Source organism: Silurus aristotelis (genome assembly GCF_946808225.1).
Source record: "Silurus aristotelis genome assembly, chromosome: 10".
In the NCBI taxonomy this organism is placed as follows: Eukaryota; Metazoa; Chordata; class Actinopteri; order Siluriformes; family Siluridae; genus Silurus; species Silurus aristotelis.
The window spans coordinates 15,391,619-15,412,922 of NC_139583.1; the positions used below are offsets into that span (position 1 = coordinate 15,391,619).

The 21,304-nt window shown below is 39.7% G+C and overlaps 1 protein-coding gene across 2 annotated transcripts in view; it reads left to right on the forward strand.

The window, feature by feature from the left end:
* The window catches only part of bcar1 (BCAR1 scaffold protein, Cas family member), a 69,867-nt gene extending 51,029 nt beyond the window's left edge, over positions 1-18,838 (forward strand). For both annotated transcript variants that reach the window (XM_083552655.1, XM_083552654.1), the window contains exons 3-7: positions 10,081-10,224; positions 12,388-12,498; positions 12,906-14,066; positions 14,892-14,981; positions 16,756-18,838. In XM_083552655.1, the coding sequence (XP_083408781.1) occupies positions 10,081-10,224; positions 12,388-12,498; positions 12,906-14,066; positions 14,892-14,981; positions 16,756-17,268 (2,019 nt within the window). In that variant the 3' untranslated portion in view covers positions 17,269-18,838. The remainder of the gene's footprint in view (positions 1-10,080; positions 10,225-12,387; positions 12,499-12,905; positions 14,067-14,891; positions 14,982-16,755) is intronic.
* Positions 18,839-21,304: the final 2,466 nt, after the last annotated feature.

A 21,304-nucleotide genomic window follows, 5' to 3' on the forward strand; every position in this document is an offset into this window, starting at 1 on the left:
TACACGCGTGCACACACACACACACACACACACACACACACACACACACACACACACACACACACACACACACACACACATGCACATACACGTACAGGGTGTCTCTCTCGTGTGTTGTGCATGCGTGTGTGTTTGAGTTGTTGCCATTCCTCTGGCAAGGCTGTAATATGTCTTTCCCTACATTCCTCTGTGCTTGATATTCTTCCCTCTGACTGACAGAAGAACAACTCGTACTTAAAAAATGCTTTTAGCTCAGAATCATAAGTGGCTCTAGGAGGAAAGAGAGAGAGAGAAAGAAAGGAGAGCATGATATTCTCCTTTAATCGTAAAAATTGGAATTATGTTGCCTTACCTCTTTGTTAAATGGAATATGTCTCTTGTACAACAGTCTAAAACATGTTTCTACCATCCAAAAGCATGATAATGCAATTTCACAAATATATTTAAGTTTGTGAAATGTGGAACTTCAGCCAGAATTAGAACAAAATCTTCTAGTAAAGTCTTCAGAAATGTCTATTTATTTAGAGAGGAATATGTGGAGACATTACTTTTGAAATAGTTTCGAGCTCTAACAAGCTATTAGAACAATTGTTTAAAATGTCCCTCAGAACTACCTAAAAATGTATTTTCCTTCACCTGATTATCCTGCTATGCTTTTGAAAATCAAATCAAATGGAACATAATGTTTTAGACATTCCATTGTCATTGTTTATCTCTCATTATTTGTCATATTGGATCTTATGTTTCAAAGAGTAGACGACTAATCAATGCTTAACATATAAATGTCACCTGACTTTTCCAGACATTTGGGGTTCTTCCCCAAACTGTTACAACAAATTTAGTGGCACACAATTGTATAGGATGTCTTTGAAAGTCGTAGCATTAACATTTTCTCTTCACTTAAATTAGGAGCCCTAAACCTGTAACATGACAATTCCCCTCTGCGCAAAGCCAGCTCCATGTAGATATGGTGTACATGGGTCAGAGTAAAATATCTTGAGTGGTATCTTGAGTGGGACACTGCAATAGAGCTCTGACATCAATCCTTTTGAACACCCTCGGGATGACATGAAAAGCTCACTGCACCCCAGGTCTCCTCACCCTGCATTAGTACTTGACCTTGTGGCTGAATGAGCCCAAATCCCCACAGTCACACTACAAAATTTTGGTGACACATCTTACCAGAAGAGTAGAGGATATTATAACAGCAAATGTGGACTTAATGTGGAATAGGGTGTTCAAAAAAAGCACAACTTTAATCTTTAATAGGATAATTAATGCAAAACCTATTCACAAAAATAAATTGTGTTTTTACTGCCTGAGTTAAGTGTTCAGGTTGCTCTTTTGGGTGTATGCGGCTATTTTGTTGTGCCACAAGCTTCACCTACTGTTCTCTGCCTGCTGGTATGTTAAGTCACTAGAGTCTTCATCTGTGACCCCTACACACTCTCCACATACACACACACACTCTCCACATACACACACACACACACACACACACACACACACACACACACACACACACACACACACACACACACACACACACACACACACACACACACTTACACACACACACACACATATACACACACATATACACACACACACACACACACACACACACACACACACACACACACACACACACACACACACACACACACACACACACACACACAAACTCCTCCCTGCAGGGCAGAGTTAAAGAGGTCAGTGAATGTGTGTCATTGTCTATGAAGACACAGTACGTCTTTTTTGTCTAGTGGGATGTCCTCCGTTACCTGCTGTGGACTCATTTTCTGCTCTGCTAGCACGACATGGAAGAAGGAAAAAAGAGATGGAAGTTGATGGGAAAGAGGACACCAGACCTAGAGCTGTTGTGGTGGGCCTACAGGTGGAGGATGAAGAAAGGGAGAAACCTCTGGTTTCCCATGCGGAGCCACAGCCTGTGGCCTTTCATTAACTGCCCACAAAGGCAGCATGGGTTTGGGACAGAGCCGGAGGGAGGATGAGCCCAGTGCTGCTCCTCAGTATAAACATGAGCGCGCTTGAAGCCTCTTTATATGTGCTCCAGTGATTCTCATCAAAGGCCTGAGATATTAAAACGAGGCACGGGCCTGGCTTTGTATTGCATAGCTGAAAAAAGCATGGCAGTGTAGAGGTCCTGGTGTAACACACACACACACACACACACACACACACACACACACACACACACACACACACACACACACACACACACACACACACACACAATCACACTCATCCAATGTTGATGAGTGTGCATTTTAGCTGTGTGTGACGTGTCATGTGTGTTCGATGTAGTAAACAAACTTTCAAGCTGTAATTGGTTCCTGTTAGGCAGCTGCTGCAGGGCTAAACTCCAGGTTCACTACTTTAGTGGTCATTATAATGTTTTACTGTCCTCCTGTCTCTTGAGTGGCACACATTCAAACAGACAAGATCTGTTCTTAGTTTTTTTAATGGAAACCAATGTTACAGTATGTCTATCCACCTAAACTAACCACTTCATAGAATCATTTATAAAGATAGTATCCAGTTTCTTGTATAGTATTATAAATATAGATATAGTATATCTAGTATTTTTCCAGAAATCTTTACAGCACTATATTATTCGGTCAATAATCGGCTTCACGCACAAGCACATGCTCGAACACACACATTGGTCTCAGTCTCTGGCTAACCTTTGATCACAGGCAGCAGGTCTGATGTGGTCTCCAAGAGCACACACTCATCCTGCTCTTATTAATGGGTGTTGGAAACAAGCTTGACTGTTGTGTTGCCAAAGGCAAGTGAGAGTTTTTGTGTGTGTGTATGTGTGTGTGTGTGTGTGTTCTTGTGTGTAATCTCACACGTGGATTTATTCAGACAGTCTCATACTCCTAGTTCCAGAATATGAACAAAAACAGGAAAACCAAAAAAGAGATAGATGGCAAAGTGAAGTGTTATGGCTAAGCGTAAGTAGCATTCAAGCATGTAGAGATAAATTGGTTTGCTGAGACAGAGAGTGTTAAAAGTGCAAAAAGTAAATGAGGATACACCCCAGGGAGACTGGAGAAAAGCAGAGGAATTAATAAAAAACGACACACAGTCTCCATAAAAAGGCAGAATGTAAGAAAACTAGAACTGAGTCCAGGTCTTAAAGAGAAGAAACAAGTAGTGCCCTAAACAGAAAGCAAATAAAGTTAGGGTTCTAGTTCATTCCCTACCTATGTATCAGATGATAATATTGGTCACATTGCTGATGGTATAAGAAAATACACACAACATAGTAATATATATATATATATATATATATATATATATATATATATATATATATATATATATATATATATATATATATATACAGTATATACAGTAAATACAGTGTATATGTATATACAGTGAGGAAAATAAGTATTTGAACACCCTGCTATTTTGCAAGTTCTCCCACTTAGAAATCATGGAGGGGTCTGAAATTGTCATCGTAGGTGCATGTCCACTGTGACAGACATAATCTAAAAAAAAAATCCAGAAATCACAATGTATGATTTTTTAACTATTTATTTGTATGATACAGCTGCAAATAAGTATTTGAACACCTGAGAAAGTCAATGTTAATATTTGGTACAGTAGCCTTTGTTTGCAGTTACAGAGGTCAAACGTTTCCTGTAGTTTTTCACCAGGTTTGCAAACACCGCAGGAGGGATTTTGGCCCACTCCTCCACACAGATCTTCTCTAGATCAGTCAGGTTTCTGGCCTGTCGCTGAGAAACACGGCGTTTGAGCTCCCTCCAAAGATTCTCTATTGGGTTTAGGTCTGGAGACTGGCTAGGCCACACCAGAACCTTGATAGGATTCTTACAGAGCCACTCCTTGGTTATCCTGGCTGTGTGCTTCGGGTCATTGTCATGTTGGGAGACCCAGCCTCGACCCATCTTTAATGCTCTAACTGAGGGAAAGAGGTTGTTCCCCAAAATCTCGCAATACATGGCCCCGGTCATCCTCTCCTTAATACAGTGCAGTCGCCCTGTCCCATGTGCAGAAAAACACCCCCAAAGCATGATGCTACCACCCCCATGCTTCACAGTAGGGATGGTGTTCTTGGGATGGTACTCATCATTCTTCTTCCTCCAAACACGTTTAGTGGAATTATGACCCAAAAGTTGTATTTTGGTCTCATCTGACCACATGACTTTCTCCCATGACTCCTCTGTATCATCCAAATGGTCATTAGCAAACTTAAGACGTGCCTGGACACGTGCTGGTTTAAGCAGGGGAACCTTCGGTGCCATGCATGATTTCAAACCATGACGTCTTAGTGTATTACCAACAGTAACCTTGGAAATGGTGGTCCCAGCTCTTTTCAGGTCATTGACCAGCTCCTCCCGTGTAGTTCTGGGCTGATTTCTCACCTTCCTTAGGATCATTGAGACCCCACGAGGTGAGATCTTGCATGGAGCCCCAGTCCGAGGGAGATTGACAGTCATGTTTAGCTTCTTCCATTTTCTAATGATTGCTCCAACAGTGGACCTTTTTTCACCAAGCTGCTTGGCAATTTCCCCGTAGCCCTTTCCAGCCTTGTGGAGGTGTACAATTTTGTCTCTAGTGTCTTTGGACAGCTCTTTGGTCTTGGCCATGTTAGTGGTTGGATTCTTACTGATTGTATGGGCTGGACAGGTGTCTTTATGCAGCTATCGACCTCAAACAGGTGCATCTAATTTAGGATAATAAATGTAGTGGAGGTGGACATTTTAAAGGCAGACTAACAGGTCTTTGAGGGTCAGAATTCTAGCTGATAGACAGGTGTTCAAATACTTATTTGCAGCTGTATCATACAAATAAATAGTTTAAAAATCATACATTGTGATTTCTGGATTTTTTTTTTTAGATTATGTCTCTCACAGTGGACATGCACCTACGATGACAATTTCAGACCCCTCCATGATTTCTAAGTGGGAGAACTTGCAAAATAGCAGGGTGTTCAAATACTTATTTCCCTCACTGTATATGTATATATATATAGAAGTTTATTCATTTTGCCACTGAAAACAAGATATAATTCTACACCATAATGAAACCAGTGTTTGTAAGCTATTGTTACCAAAACAATAAAATATTGTTTATACAATACCTATTTCTCTCATACATATACTGTAAGATATGTTTTAATATCTCATGTCTTGAAGATACAAGTGTTGCTGATGCTGGTACAGTTATTGAGAACTTATTTTATTTGTTCAGGTTGAGGTACACATATTCAGGAGCTTTCTGAGAGATTTTCTCGTATGAATCTTGAATTTCTTTTATAAATGTTTCGAATGATTTTGTGATTATCCATCTTGTTAAATGGCCCAGCAATAAGAGCACAATTATTTCTTTTTTTGCTCTCAGTCCTGTTTGGTTGTATGGTACCAAAATCCATACAATTGTTAAATGTTATAAGGATGGTCATTGTTCCAGGACATAGTTCAGTTGAAAAAAGGTTTTTGCCATACCATGAAGTGGATTTGCCCCACCCAACACAGTCATGGTATTAATGTGGGGAACATGTTTGGGAGGTCTCAGGACTATTAGCATGGCTCTATGTGGATTAAGGATGGTGTCTCTCTGTCTCCATGAGCACATGCCACGTGGCACTCACAAACACATGTGCTCATACACACAAGTGTGGAATTAATTAGCCATTTATTAATCCAGCATTGGGTGTAGGGCGGGAGTGGAGGACTATAAATTTCTCACTCAGTGCTGCTGTTGGTTCTGCTGTAGCTCAGACAGCAGCTGCATGCTCTGCAGCCTCTTTAAATGAGACTTTAACCATTCTTCTGGCTGAGGGGGGATTGCAGTCTCTCATGCCAACTGCACACTAGCATTGCCCAGATTAAACCAGCCATAAAAATGGAAAAAGATTTACTTTAATCAAGTTGCCGTGAAAAAAAAATAAATAAATAAAAATAACTTCAGTGAAGTTGCAATAAAACCTTGAACCCAAAAGCGAAAATCAAAGCAAATTGGAGTGGGCACTTTGAAATTACAGCTGCTTGGATGCTGTAGAAAGGCTACTATATGTAGAAGTGTGTACATATGAGCAAAGCTGAGGAGGCAGCTGCTTTGGCACTCACATGACACCCTTCCACACAACCCAGCTGAAAACTCTCTGGATTATTTGCATTTATAGCCTGTTCTGTCCAGACACACACAAATACACACACGCACAAATGAAAGACTGAACAAAATAATCAAGAATGTATTGATAGGGATATATTGGCAGTCAGATTTTTGAAGATACTTAGTGGGGTAAAATTTAAAGAAGTACAGACTTTTTTTTTTTTTTTGAGGCTCTTCAAAGCCAAGCCCACCAACACATGTTGCAAGATGTATCTGAATTGACATTAAATGCCCAGCCGTCTTGATTGACTGGATGTTGGTCATTCACATCATCAATTTATTCCTCATAGTACATAGATCATAGACTAGAGATTTAGTACATATGTGTTGACATTTAAAGAGAACTTCACTAAATAGTACAAAGTCTTCTGATGGGACTTCCTGGTCCCACCTTTGATTCATTAAGTTTTATAAATTGCACCTATGTGGCACCAAGAAATACCCAGGATTCATTTCCAAAAGTATACAAATGAATTGCTCTTCTCTAGAAATGACGTAGCCTTAACTGCATCTGCATCCTTATAATTAGCAGATGCAGTTCTGCGAACAGTAGAGGTAGTAAAAACTTTTATCTGTAACTGAACAATGACAATGTGAATGCCACCCAGACACACACACACACACACACACACACACACACACACACACACACACACACACTCACACACAGACACAGAGACCCCCTACCTGCACCCGGTGACCTAAAACAAAACCACAGAGAGATGAAGACAGCTTGCTCCACAGATGGCCAGTGTGTGAGTTGTTTGGGTTAATAGGGTATTGTCATGCATGACCACTTCTAGATCATCTTGTGTGTATTGAGCCAGTACAAATAAATGAACTAAGAGATAACATTATTTTGAGATGTGAAAGAGTTTGAAATTTGATCCTTCAGTATACTCAACACTCTTTATATAGCCAGCCAATTTATTTTATCAGAAAAATATCAGCAGTACGATTGTTAAATAAACACACAGTCAGGGTTATTAAGTAACAGTAAGATAATATGATGATGTTAAACAGCTGAGAGTAAATGAAAAAATATTTACTCTGCATATATTCTTGTATTATTGTTGTTGTTTATTATTAAAATTGTACTCCCTGTAGTATTTACATTATGTGACTTTCAGAAAGATACAACATCTTAAACACAACATTTTAGTGTTGGTATGTGCTACTGTGTCCACTTGGGTCACAGCTAGTGTCATGGGGAGTCCTTTTGACTTTGGAGTGGCGCTTGGGGAAGACTGATGGCATGCAGTCTGTTCCTCTCTTTAGTGGTGACCCTTACATACATGGTGGGGTTTTGTGATTGTGACTTTTGATCAGCTGTCATGGTGGATGGTCACTGCTGAACCATTATTTCCCCTTGTCCAGCACTGTGGAGGACCCATGTCTCTTAGTGTCATCATCGTTAAGGCAACCAGCCCATGAATATTGTGACAGCTGGTCCCCACCCTTCGCAAACACACACACACACTTCTTCATTCATTTACAAGCATCCTTTTAGTTACATTGATAAGAGGTTGGGTTAGTTGGTGGACCATATGGCTCTGCCACACTCATTGATAATTTACATTATTGATTGCTGTTTTTTTCGGAAAGCCCTTCAGTGGGTCTCAGTGGTCTCCTAAAGGTACTGAGGGAGGAAAGCAAAAGTAAAAGACTTTCAGAAGAACTGGCACGTTCAGCTGTGCAAATGGAGGATTATGTGGCTTTTAATCTATTTAAATGCATGGGGAATTGTTTTCATGTATAGCTGGAGGGGTCAACCGATCTGCATTTCTCTATAGTTTGTTTTTATCCTTCTAACACTTGTCCGGAATTGTTCCCCTCTTTTTAATTTCTTTTTTTGGTAATATTACAAAAGATGTTATTTAAGATAAAAGAACTTCATACATTATTAATTGAGCCTTGGAGGATCTCCTAAATAATCCAGTTTTAATTTTGCTAAATGAAAAAGCCTTTAATTTGACAGAAATCTCATATTTCACAATACTGTTTTGGTGGAGACATCTATATAAAATATACTCAAAATCTATATCTATACTTCTATACAAAATATATGTATAAATAACTTTTTAAATCGACTTAATAAATTGTCACCACTTTATATAAATAAGAAATGTGTATATGTAAAAGAAAATAAGATATGGTTTATAATGGATTCTCAAAAGGAAACAAATTATAAATAGAGTAAGTGCACTGACTCAAGACCAACGAGGACACACATTCTGGTTTTATTTTGGTATCTCAGTGTTATCTTAGAATTGGCAGTACAGTAAAACAGACCATTTCTTGTGAGGTCACACACCTGCAGAGGAACCTAAATGTGTGAGAAAGTGTGTACTGCACCGTGAAGAATTTTCCCATTAGCTTCAGTAATGACTGGGGAGCAGTGACAGAGCATGGAGATGGAGGAAGAGTTTTGCCCTAAATAAATGTAATTCTTTAGTCATTATTTTGCGGAATGGCAGAACAGATGAGTAAAAGAGTGAGAGAGAGATGGAAGGATGGAATGACACACATGAGGAGTTTGATTTTGAGAAGAAGCACAATTGTGTCAGATTTGTTTAATGGCTAACAACTTGCATATAGTTAGTGGCAGACCATCGGCAGGGTAGAGAACTCAAATATAATTACAGGATCAGAGAGCCTTTTATCAGTCATTCAGTGCAGTTCCATGACATTTTTCTCTTCTGGCGATACAGAATGAAGTACTTCATTGAGGATTTTTCATTAGATTGTTTTCAGCTTTTACAGAGTAAACCCGAGACCAAATGATCAAATGTTCTAATTGTCATTTTACTGTGCCAGGCTCTTCCTGCTGTCTGATATCAAATGCTATTATTTTTAAAATAATTTTTGGTGCATAAAAATGGGAAACAATACTGTAAAAAGAAACAAAAAATTCACTAGTCACTATTCACCCAAATTTTACTATTTTAATTCCAATCAGTGTCACAAAATTGTCTTTATATGACTCAAACACTAAACACAGACTAAACTGTAGTAGTGTTACTCCTGTACTACTAAAATGTGTGTGTGTAGAGTATGTATGTATGTATGTCTGTGGTATGGTGAAATACTGTGTAGTCTTTCTATAAAGAAAAAGGGAATGAATAAAGGATGAAGGGTCTGAAATACAGATTTGTCTCAGGGACTTCAGCACACTCAGGGGAATGTTGTAGACAAATGAAACGTACACATATAAACACAGACACACACACACACACACACACACACACACACACACACACACACACACACACACACACACACACACACACACACAGTTTACTTCCCCTGTATGTGCTAGCGATAGCATAATGCATCTTGATATAATAATGTGGTTTATAGTAAAGTGCAATTTGTAATTCTCTAAATGAACATATTCAGTCAGATTGTTATATAAGGGAGTGGCAGCATGGCGCTTCTGTCAGTGAGCAGTAAACATCTCAGTGTTGTGAAGGAAGTACTATAAGTCTGCACTGTAGTCAAAATAAGACAATGAGTATGTTTTTCTTTCTCAGCCTGGGAAAGTTGACACAGTTCTTGACACCAAAAGAGAGAGGGTAAGCAGGCAGACAATAGGACAGCTCCAGTTCCCATGGTGACCCCTGAAGACCCCTATACAGATTGGAAATGATAGGGAACAACAAGGCGTAAAGGTCACTGGAGCAGAATTTAATGGCAGTTATAAAGTTTCAGAAAACAAATGCTTTAACAAAAGTGCAATCTGGACTCCAGGTGCCAAATGGGGCAAATATATTTCCTTGTCCACTTATTTTAAGGAAGAGTGTAAACCAGGAAGTGAAGCTTTTGCTTGTGCTGACTTTTTTCTTCTTTAAAGCACAACAGATTATATATTAAATATATTAATATTTGTTTATCCTTCTGTCTTAGGTGGTGGTGCCCACAAGGGTCGGCCAAATGTATGTGTATGACAAGGGGAACACGGAACAGGATGAGTATGACGTACCCCGACACCTGCCTACCTGCCAGGACATCTATGACGTTCCACCTACTCGTGGCCAATACAACCAGCAGGTAACTGAACATTAAGCAAACATTATTAATTTAAAATGTATCAGATCAGAAGAGGTATAATCAACCCTGAGCATATATATAACAAGTGAAACATTTGATCAATACATAGATTCAGTAAATATGGAATACACCAGGACAGGGAAAGGAATGTGAATGTATTGTACTTTCTCTTGAGCCACACCCATGCACAATGCATCAGGTAGGTGAGCTATTTAGAATCCCCCCAAAACACCCCTGAGGCTATAGGACAGTAGTTAAGTTTTGAGCTGAGATTAGTTCAGGCACATGCACTTCAAGTGTTAATACACCATTACTATATTACTATCTGCACCTTTATATCCAGCCATCCTCTCTATGAGGAGTGTTTTGTATCGCCAGTGTGAATTAGATCAGTGTGTGTTTGCACAAATGAAAGATGGCTGACGTTTTCCTCTTTTAGATCAGACATGCTACCAGGCATCATTTGTATATAAAGTGTTAACATTCATATTCATTTTTGATGCGCTTGGACTATTAGATCCATGCATCCATGCTACGACACTGTCTTGTTTGTTTTTACTCTCTTACCTTTTCATCCCTCCCTTTCTCGTTCGTTCTCTCTCTTTTTTCTCTCTGTCTGTATTGTCAAACTCCTATTGAGTTTATTTTTGGAGGTGGTCATCCATTACTCGCAGGGGAAGCATGCATTTCAGTGGCTAGAGGCATTCGAAAAAGAAGGTCAACTCTGTGCCTGTCTTTGTGTGTGTGTATGTGTGTGTGTGTGTGTGTGTGTGTGTGTGTGTGTGTTTAGTGAATTTTCTTTCACACTGTATGAAACAAAATGTCCTGGGACTACAGTATATGTCTGAGTGGAAGTCTGTGTGTACACTCTTGAGCTTCAAATGACTGTCAGCAAGATCTGTGCCTCAGTGTCTCTCTCTCTCTCTCTCTCTCTCTCTCTCTCTCTCTCTCTCTCTCTCACTCTCACACACACTCACACACAGACACACAAGTAAATCTGGCCCATGGCAAGGACCATGCACACACACGCAAAACCTCTGGATGCATCTGTAGAGTGAAGGAAATCTTGGGGAAGGAGAGAAAGATACAGAAAAGGAAAGAGTGAGGGAGAAGGAGATAAAGAATTCATTAGAGAGTACAGATAAGACATTAGTGCGACACAGAAGATGTTTGGTTTGTACCAAGTTGTGATCAGACCCACTACAGAGAAAGAAAATGAGAGAAAAACAGTGGCAGTGGGTTCTTTGACATGTATCAGTGCTCCCCTGACTCGTATTCATCCAGCATCCTCAATAATCTCTCTGTTCTAGTAGGGCATTGAGAATATTCACTCACGCTCCCTTCTGTTTCTATGTCTGTGCTAAGAGGATGATTATAGAGCTGAATAAAATGATAGTGGAACATGTGCAATGTTTAAATGTATTGTTTGTATTCAAACAATACATATAATTGTGGAAAAGGTTATTGCGGCTGTTTTTGGGTGAAAATATATGCATACATGTTTAATACTATGTGGTTTTTTAAAAGAGATTTAGTTGTTGCATTTTAATGGAAGTCACAGACTTATAATTAATCATTTTAAAGTAACTAATATATTTGCGTTGTCTTTTAGAGGACACCTTTCACAGAGCCCCCAAAGTCACCACTTTGTGGTACTAGCACAAAAAATAGCTGCTCCATTAGTGTTTGTAAAAATGTTTTAAAATTAGTCACAAGCACCTTGTCAGTGGAAGTAGGCTATGTGACAGTTAGCAGAAGGGCTAGTGTGAAGAATGGGTATGGGATTAAGTGTAGCAAATCTGCTGATTGTTCCCACCAGGTCCAGAATATCTGTCACGCACCACTTGTGCATATGGGTGTGTGTAGGTGCGATATGGGATTGTAAGTGGCAGTGGAGCTCTATTGTGTTTATCATGTGCAAGCTACCCTGACTCTTTTTCATTTAGCTCCATCAATTATTTCTGCTCCACTATGATATGGACGAGAATGGTGGGAGGAATGGAGGAGGACACTGTAAATAAAATATCAGTGATTGTAGGGAAGCATTAGGGGGGACTAGCAAGATGGAGAGAAAAGATAGTAGGTCCTTAAAAGTACCTTCATAATTTCATTAAGCTTGTGCTTTATTATGCTCACTGATTCAATAACTGATTTTTTTTACAGGTATATGACACTCCTCCCATGGTTATGAAAGGACCAACCAGCAGAGATGTGCAGGGAATCTATGACACACCTCCAAGTGTGGAAAAGAACCAGCTACTAGCCCAGCAAATGGTAAGATGTGCTTTCATGCACAGAGGCATTGTACAATTAGATAAAACTAATGCAGGGCCTCTAATATCATTGAGCTGGAACAATCCCCTTAAAAGATACACGTTTATTAGTTTACAAGTGTGCGGTGTGTTAAAACTAAGTGAAATACGAAACTAAGTATTGTATTGTAAGGTTATTGCATTTAATAGGAATTCTATGGTCTTTGAAATCCTGCATAATGAGTGGAAAACACTGGCTGTGGCCCAGAAGGTCATGGTTCTGGTGCCAGCTGGTTTTACAGGCACTATAGTAAATTATTATAAGATGTTATAACTGTTTCACTTGTGTATGAATGACTGATTTAGGTTGCCAAGATGTTTCAATTGCACCAGACTTATGTCTAATAAGCAAACTGTACTCTCTCTCAGGTTTATGACATTCCTCCATCTGTGAGTAAGGACGTTCCAGATGCACTCATCAAGGAGGAGACGTATGACGTCCCACCTCATTTTGCCAAAATGATAAATCCAAGCCCAAATGCAGCCAATCCTGAACCACTGATACCTGAAGATGTGTATGATGTGCCACCCCCTCAACTAGCTGGCAAACCACATGGTGAGGCACAGGAGATCTATGACATCCCCAGCAGCTTGCACCAGGGTGATGTCTATGATTTCCCACGGGAGCGCCCACCAGTTGCTGAAGAATCCGGTGACTATGTCTACGATGTACCACCACAGGTCGTACGTGATGCAGCGGGTGCTACCACAGAGGAATTGACAGTAAGCTTCAAGCGCCTGTCTGCTTCAAGCACAGGCAGCACACGCAGTAACTTGTCCACATCATCCCTGGACACGGTCCCGGTGCGGGACAGCACAGTGCCAAACCGCCTGCTGTCCCTAGACCTTGAGCAGGCAATGGAGCGGCTGTCACGCTTGCAGCAGGCCGTGGATAGCTCAGCTTCAATGCTTATGTCCTTTGTCACTGGTGACTGGAGGAGCTCTTCTCAAATGGATGCCAATCTGCCCTCCATCCGACGGGCATCTGAAAGCTTACGAACATCAGTCAGGGATCTCCTGGAGTTTTCTCGTGGAGCTGTCGCCAATGCTGCCCAAGCCACTGACCGTACGCTGCAAGCCAAGCTCAGCAAGCAGGTGCAGAAGATGGATGAGGCCTTCCAAGGTCTGGTCAAGCACAGTCAGGCGCTGGAAGCCCTGGGTTGGGCTCCCGCTGCTCTTCCAGCACCAGCTGCCAACAGTGGTGGGGATGACCTGGACCGGCTGGTAATGTGTGCCCGCGCTGTGCCTGATGATACCAAGCAGCTAGCATCCTTCTTACATGGCAATGCAACGTTGCTCTTTAGACGGACAAACAGGCAGCAGCAGCAGACCTTAGACATGTTGGGCCAGCTGAGCAGCAACAGCTCTAATGTCTCAGCCTATCAGACAGGCACACCCGACAGGACCAACATTCAATCACGTCCCCTGCCATCACCACCCAAATTCTCAGCTGAAGAGGAGCCTCCTGAGCGGCCTTACGAAACCACAGAGGAGGGCTGGATGGAGGACTACGACTATGTACATTTACAGGTACAGGAGCCAAATCAAACTAAACTTCTTACTTTTACCATCATCCATAAAAAATAAGAATAATATGACAAGATGAATTGCTTTGCTTACTATAGGTCCTTTGTTAATTCATCAGTAACACCTATCATTTAATAAAGAATTAACTGTGTTAAATCTGACAAAAAGCCAGGGGAAAAGTGTAGCATTGTGGGTTTTTGGTGATACACTCCTTAGGCTGTAATTGTAACTGGCTTCAGGTGTAAACCCAGGGAGCAGGTGGCTTCTCACATGACTGCACTGCCGTCAGAGTGAGCAATGGCTTGCATGTCCTGCATGTGGGCTCCCCTACTAATCCCCTGGTGTGGTGCTTAAGGTGTCATCATCAATCACTCCTGGCCATGTTCTGGCCTGCTTTTTTTTTTATTTCCCAAACATATCTTCTTTTATTCCAGGTGCATGGATTTTACTGAGTGGTAATAATTTTTTTGCAGACACAATTAGAGACACTTCTCAGGCAAAGAGATATTTCCTGATATGTGTCAACCACTATGGCAGCAAACAAAAGGGTTGCAGATGTTGCAAATGAAAATGTCTGCTTTGTCTTAGAGACTTTGGCTGCTTAGAGACTTTGTCTGCTTAATCAACAATGCCTCCCTGTGGCTATACTCGAAATGATACATCTATCACAAATATAAATGTAAACGATTCTTTTACCTACATTCGTCTAGACGTTGCAGCATAAAAACATGAAAATGTAAACTGTAAAAAAAATTATATACAAGCTGTATTTCAGCAGGTTTTTTTTCTCTGATAGAATATAACTGTAATGGATTTGTTGTCGTTTAGGGTAAGGAAGAGTTTGAGAAGAACCAGCGACAGCTGCTGGAGAAGGGCAACATCACCAGACACAATAAGACTCAGCTGGAGCAGCAGCAGGTCAGTCAGTAATTGCATGGCTTTGTGTGTGTGTGTGTGTGTGTGTGTGTGTGTGTATGTATGTATGTATGTATGTATGTATGTATATATATATATCAGAATTAGAGAACAATTTATAAACAATTGAACAATTCTGAAATAATGTCATCTTCACTGCTCAACAGTTGAAGGAGTTTTTGTCCTGTCTATACCATGCTACCAGAACACCTTTTCCACAAAATAACTAAGGCATTTAAAAAAAATCATTATTTTGCAGATAACACACTGATCAAAATTAGAGAACAACAATGACTGTAGCATGGAAAAAGATTACAACAAAATTTTCTGAAGGTTACAACAGTCAGCAATTAGTAGGAAGTGTACAGGCCTCTGCTCTCAATGACTTCAGCACATCTGTGGCCACAGGACAGCACTGGTCTCTCACACTGCTCTGGTGTAATTTTGGTCCACTCTTCTTCCAGTCTCCTCCACAGTTCGGTGACTGTAGTGGGTTTCTTGGCCATAACTTTGTCACCAAGGATTTTCCAGAGGTTCTCTATTGGGTTGAGATCAGGACTCTGGGCAGGTCATGTCATTATTTCAATGTTTTTAGTTTCAAGGAACTGCTTTACCCGTTTTGCTGTGTGACATGGAGTGTTGTCCTGCATGAACACTGCGGGCTGATTGGGTGATGAATGCAGGGAAGGAACCATACGTTGTTGAAGAAGGTTCTGATAAATATTTGCATTCACTCTGCCATGTAGCTGTATAAGAGGCCCAACTCCTGCTGCAGAAAACATGCCCCAAACCATGACACTTCCTCCTCCACTTTACACTGACTTCTTTACACACTTTGGGTTCAGTCTTTCTCCAGTTTGTCGCCGAACATAATGTTTCCCATCGGACCCAAATAAATTAAACTTGCTTTCATCACTGAAGTGAACTTTGGACCAGTTCTCCTTTGTCCACACAACATGCTCCTCAGCAAAGCTTAGTCTAGCCTTTAAATTCTTTCTGCTAATGAGAGGTTTGGTCACTGCAGAGTCGGCTTTCAGTCCAAATGCTTTTAAACGTCGAGACACTGTATGACGAGACAGATCCTTACCCTGTTTAGCGCTGAACTGGTGAGCAATTCCAGCTGCAGTGTGGAAACGATTGCCCACTGAGATCCTCTGCAGTATCCTGTCCTCTCTTGTATTTGTCTTCCATTGACGACCAGCCTTCTAGGCGGACTTGAATAAGTTTGTGATGTTGTAAAGATTCAATATTCTTGAAATCACAGATTTGGAACGACCAACTTGTCTTGCTATGGCTGATAGGGTCATCCCTTTGGCCTTCATCTGGACAACCTGCTGCCGGAGTTTTTTGGTCACTTCAGAACGGCTCACCATCTTGCAGAGTCAGTGAAACTGGAAGTTAGGCTGCCAGTTAAATAGGGGTTGACAGATAATCAAGGAAATTAGCACCAGGTGCCAGATTAACACCAATAATTGGGAGGTATCTGAAAGTGTTCTCTAATTTTGATCAATGTGTTTTCTGCAAAATAATGTTTTTTTTTTAAATGCCTTAGTTATTTTGTGGAAAAGGTGTTATGGTAGCATGGTATAGACAAGACAAAAACTCACACATCATTGTTATAGCTTATATATAGGTGTTTGAAAACAAAAAAATGGCATTTAAACATTTTGCCATCATGTCTATGTTATTTAGTTTTGAGTTGAGTATTGTATTGAAAACAGGAATAATTAAAATAAGATATGAATAAATTTAAATAATGCTCGTCTCTCCTTTGCAGCTCAAGCAGTTTGAGAGGCTGGAACAGGAAGTCAGCCGGCCAATCAACAATGACATCACAGGTTGGACCCCACCACAACATTACCCTCCATCATCACGCAGTAAGCTGTGTGCAGGTGACCGGCAGCTGCTGCTTTTCTACTCAGAGCAGTGCGAGGCTAACATCACCACGCTGACCAATGCCATCGATGCATTTTACTCATCCATCAACAACAACCAGCCGCCCAAGATCTTTGTTGCCCACAGCAAGTTTGTCATCCTCAGTGCCCATAAGCTGGTTTTCATTGGAGACACAGTGTCACGCCAGGCCAAGTCCCCTGAGGTGCGAAGCAGGGTGGCACAGCACAGCAACGCCCTCTGTGAAAAGCTGAAAGACATTGTAGTTAGTACCAAGACTGCAGCGCTACAGTACCCATCTCCAGGGGCAGCACGGGACATGACAGAGAGGGTTCGCGAGCTGTCTGGTTGTACTCAGCAATTTCGCATGGCTCTCAATCACCTACTTTCCATGTAAAAAAAACAAACATGGGAGTGTATAGAAACACTGAGACCACACATGCATGGAGTCCCACTGCGAATTATTTGTTTTATGTCCATGCGTTGTGCTTCGTATTCCCCCCAAAAAAAGACTATAAACACTATCATTGAATAGTGCTATGAGTTGTAAATGAATTTATGTAAATATATAACTTTCTGTAAGAAGATGGGGACATAGTGGGGCAAGAAGAAAGGATGAACTGTATCTTTTTTGAACAACAGATGAGTAAAAAAAACAAACAAACAACTGAAAGTAGTTTTTAGTCACGATTCACTATTATTATTATTGTTATAATGTAATTATTGCCCTGATCATAATAACTGTCATCATTCTTATTATTATTGATGAGATAATAAAGGTGTCTAGAATTTTAAATATGTATGTAGGAGTACTTAATGGCATTTTTCATCAGTGATGAGGATTTTTAATAAATTTGTATGTTAGCATGAGGGAAGTGATGACAGCAGACGTGCAACTCTTTGTCCTTATAATAATCGGGCTGATTCAGGGTGGGAAAAAAGTCTTACGGTGAGCTGATTGGCAGACTGTACAAACAGACTGCCTAAAGGAGCAAAAGTTAATGTCATTCGCTTTATCTGCTCAACTATTTTAATGAAACAGAACCAAAAGAGAATCTCTTTACAAGCAAGAGTGGATTTGGAAAAGAATGCTGGTGAACCATGGGAAAAGAGTCGATTTTTTAACTGTTAAGTGGTTTCACTCCCAACAAAATCGTCTTTACTTTCATTGTGCTTGCTCACCTTTCTCCCTCTCCAGGCATAGTCTGCATTTTTTTAACAGGTTTCTGTGACTTGCTGTGCATTGTTCCAGATTTCTGCTATGTTCTAGATAAGGCTTTGTATCTAGCAGCATGCCAAAGCTAACCTCCTCTGCAGTTCTATACCCTGCTGGTCAGGGCTATATTAGCCAAGGGGTTCTGTTAAATAACTGAAAAAGATGTTTCCTTTTGGCACATTCCTGACCGTTTATGTCTAATAATCACAATAGCAGGTCTGTGCCTAAGTGTCGGCTCTTCTTCTTTTAATAGCTCTATAAAAAATGCTTAATGACCTCACAGTTAAACATGGCTAGTGTATTGAAATAGTTTATTTTATTGAACCCCGAAAGATCAGCTAAGAGTAAGGCTCTTTAATTATACTGTAATGTGGCAACAGTTATGTTGTATTTTCACTCACCTTTTGCAAAATGCTTGTCACTGGAGTACCTGAAATACTTTCTTGGCTTTTTAATACCCTATTGGTTCTATTTTGAATATCAGAATATGTCAGCAGGAATAAGTTGGTGAACGTGGTTATACCTTTAAGTACTACATGTTGTGCATATAGTCAGAATCCCTATCTGGTTTGGAAAAAAAGGAGCACAGTGAAAATAAATATTGACTTGATATTTGTTGTAATGTTATTTTATCCTCAGATCTGTGTTTAAAGGTTTGGAATATCTTTGCGATGTTAAAAACATACTGTAAATTGCATAACTGGAAAATATATGTTTAATATATTTTCATTAAAAAAATTGATCAAGCCAATCTGATTTTTGTCCAACTCAACTTGTACACAAAGAATGAAATGATTGTTTGAGGATACTTTTATAGTATAAGTTAGTACTCGTTAAGATGGTCTTTTTGAATATTAAATCTACTGCCTAAATTGCTATGCTTTATGAAATATAACCTAGCCTACAGTTCAGATCTCCTTGGTTTAATATTAAAAGTTACACACAGTTTTAATGAAGCAGAGCTGGCGTTTGCCATAAGCAGAGCAGGCAATTGCCTAGGGCTTCAGCCCTGGATAGGGGGCCTCAATAACTCTAACAAACCTATACACTAGATCACCAATCAAAACAGGCAGCGTAAGACAAGCATTTTTGTCCACTGGACATAAATAACTGTCACTCACCTTAAGTGGAACCAGTTAATATCACTATTTAAATAAGTGCACACCATCTGAATGAATGGTCATCCCTTGGAGTTCGCTAAGTGAGAAGCTAAACAGGCACGCAAAGAAACCGCAGCTTGTGATGCAGCTATGTGAGCTGTCATCATTTATCATTTATCATTTTTATTATAATGTACAACTAAAATAAACGAAGCCTTATTCTGACTATTTGCGTCAGCGCCATTTAAAGATGGATTATTATTTGCAGCCGTGCCGACATTCAAATAACTAAAGACAAAGTAATAGTTTGTAATTAAAAACAGAAATCACAGATGCTAGATGAAAATGACAATTAAAAGTAAATGACAAGTAAATTACTGAACAAATTTCTAAAAGTCAGTCTGTCTATGTGAGTTATTTATAACAAAATTATGGCTGCAGCTAATGATTATTTTAATATTCGGATGATTATTTTTCTGATTAATCAATTAATCGGATAAAAACACTAAACATTTTATTATTATATGTTTTGCTTATGTTGGGAGAGGGCCATGTTTACCACTGTATAACATCCCCCCCTTTCTCTCTCTCTCTCTCTCTCTCTCTCTCTCTCTCTCTCTCTCTCTCTCTCTCTCTCTCTCTCTCTCTCTCTCTCGCGCTCTCACGCTCTCATTCTATATATATACAAAATATTAAAATTTTTATGTTGAGGAACATTATTCAGAAGTTCCACAAATGGAATTCTTCACAACTTTTGAGAGACTCTAGGAAAATGAGATTTGAAAATCATTGCATTCTGGTTTTATTTACATTTTAAACTCCCAACTATTTTGGAACTGGGGCTGTACAAATCAGGAACTTCCTCACACTCTATGTGCAAATGGTGTTGCACAACCTTTAACTTTACCCAGTGGTGGAAAATACCAGAGTTTTACTGGGAACATGTTCTCTGAAGTCATGCTTTAATGTCTGTCAGTAACATAAATAGAAACTAAAGCTTCATGTCCATACTTCATTCACATCTTGATTGTTTCAACCATTTTTAAGGAAATGGACATCCCATTCTAAAACCATGGACATTCATATATATTTCGCTATCACCTTTGCTCCTGTAACAGTTACCATTTTTTGGAAAGCTTTATAGAAAAATATGGAGCATGTCTGTGGGAATTTGAGCCCATTTATTCTAAAGAGCTTTTGTGAGATTAGGCACTGATTGGATGAGAAGATCTGACTTACAACCAATACAATACAATACATTTGTCAACATTAAACTATCAAACATTGTCTTTCTAAACTTTGCTTTATTTACAGGGGCACAATCACGCTGGAACAGGAAAGACTCAAAACTCTGGTTTAGAAGTTGGAAGCATACAAATATCTCAAATGTCTGAAGCACCCTTCATTGAGTGGGCACAAACCCTGAAAACCACATCATCAGACATCTTTACTATACCAAACTTTATTGTTGGCACTATGCCTTTCTGTAAGTCATTCAGACTAAACAGTTATAGTGGAATATTCTTGTTGAACTGAGTAAATTCAAGCTCAAGATCTTTTTTTTCACCGTCAAGGTGGTTGTGTACAGAGTCTGAATTATGAAAATTGTGTCACTGTCCATATTATAGGTGTGATGGACAGGTGTACACATACTTATTTAGCCATATCACTACATGTCATACTCTGTATGAATGTGTATGTGACCATTACAATTTGATTTAATAATGAAGCTTGAAATCTGAAAAGCAAGCTGATTACACAAATGTTAGATTTTCAGAAACCAGCTAACACCATTTGGCAACTGAAAGGCTTAGATGTCGTACAGCCTTTAAAGGCCATTCCCCTTGGATCAATTAATTCAAATGCATCATGTAAGCAACAGGTTTTTTTTAATATAAAACTACATACAGCATTTGATTTAGCTCAGGCATTTCAAATTCATGAATAAAGGAAATTGGTAATCAACTGATGAGTGGAATCAAGTGTGTTAACTGAGATTAGGAACATAATGCTCTTAAAAATGCTGTAAAAATTGCTACAGATTTTTTGAATGTGGTTATGGAGATTAGCCAGTTAGTCATTTAGCCATAAGGGTGTTAATAAAGTTAGCTTCTGCT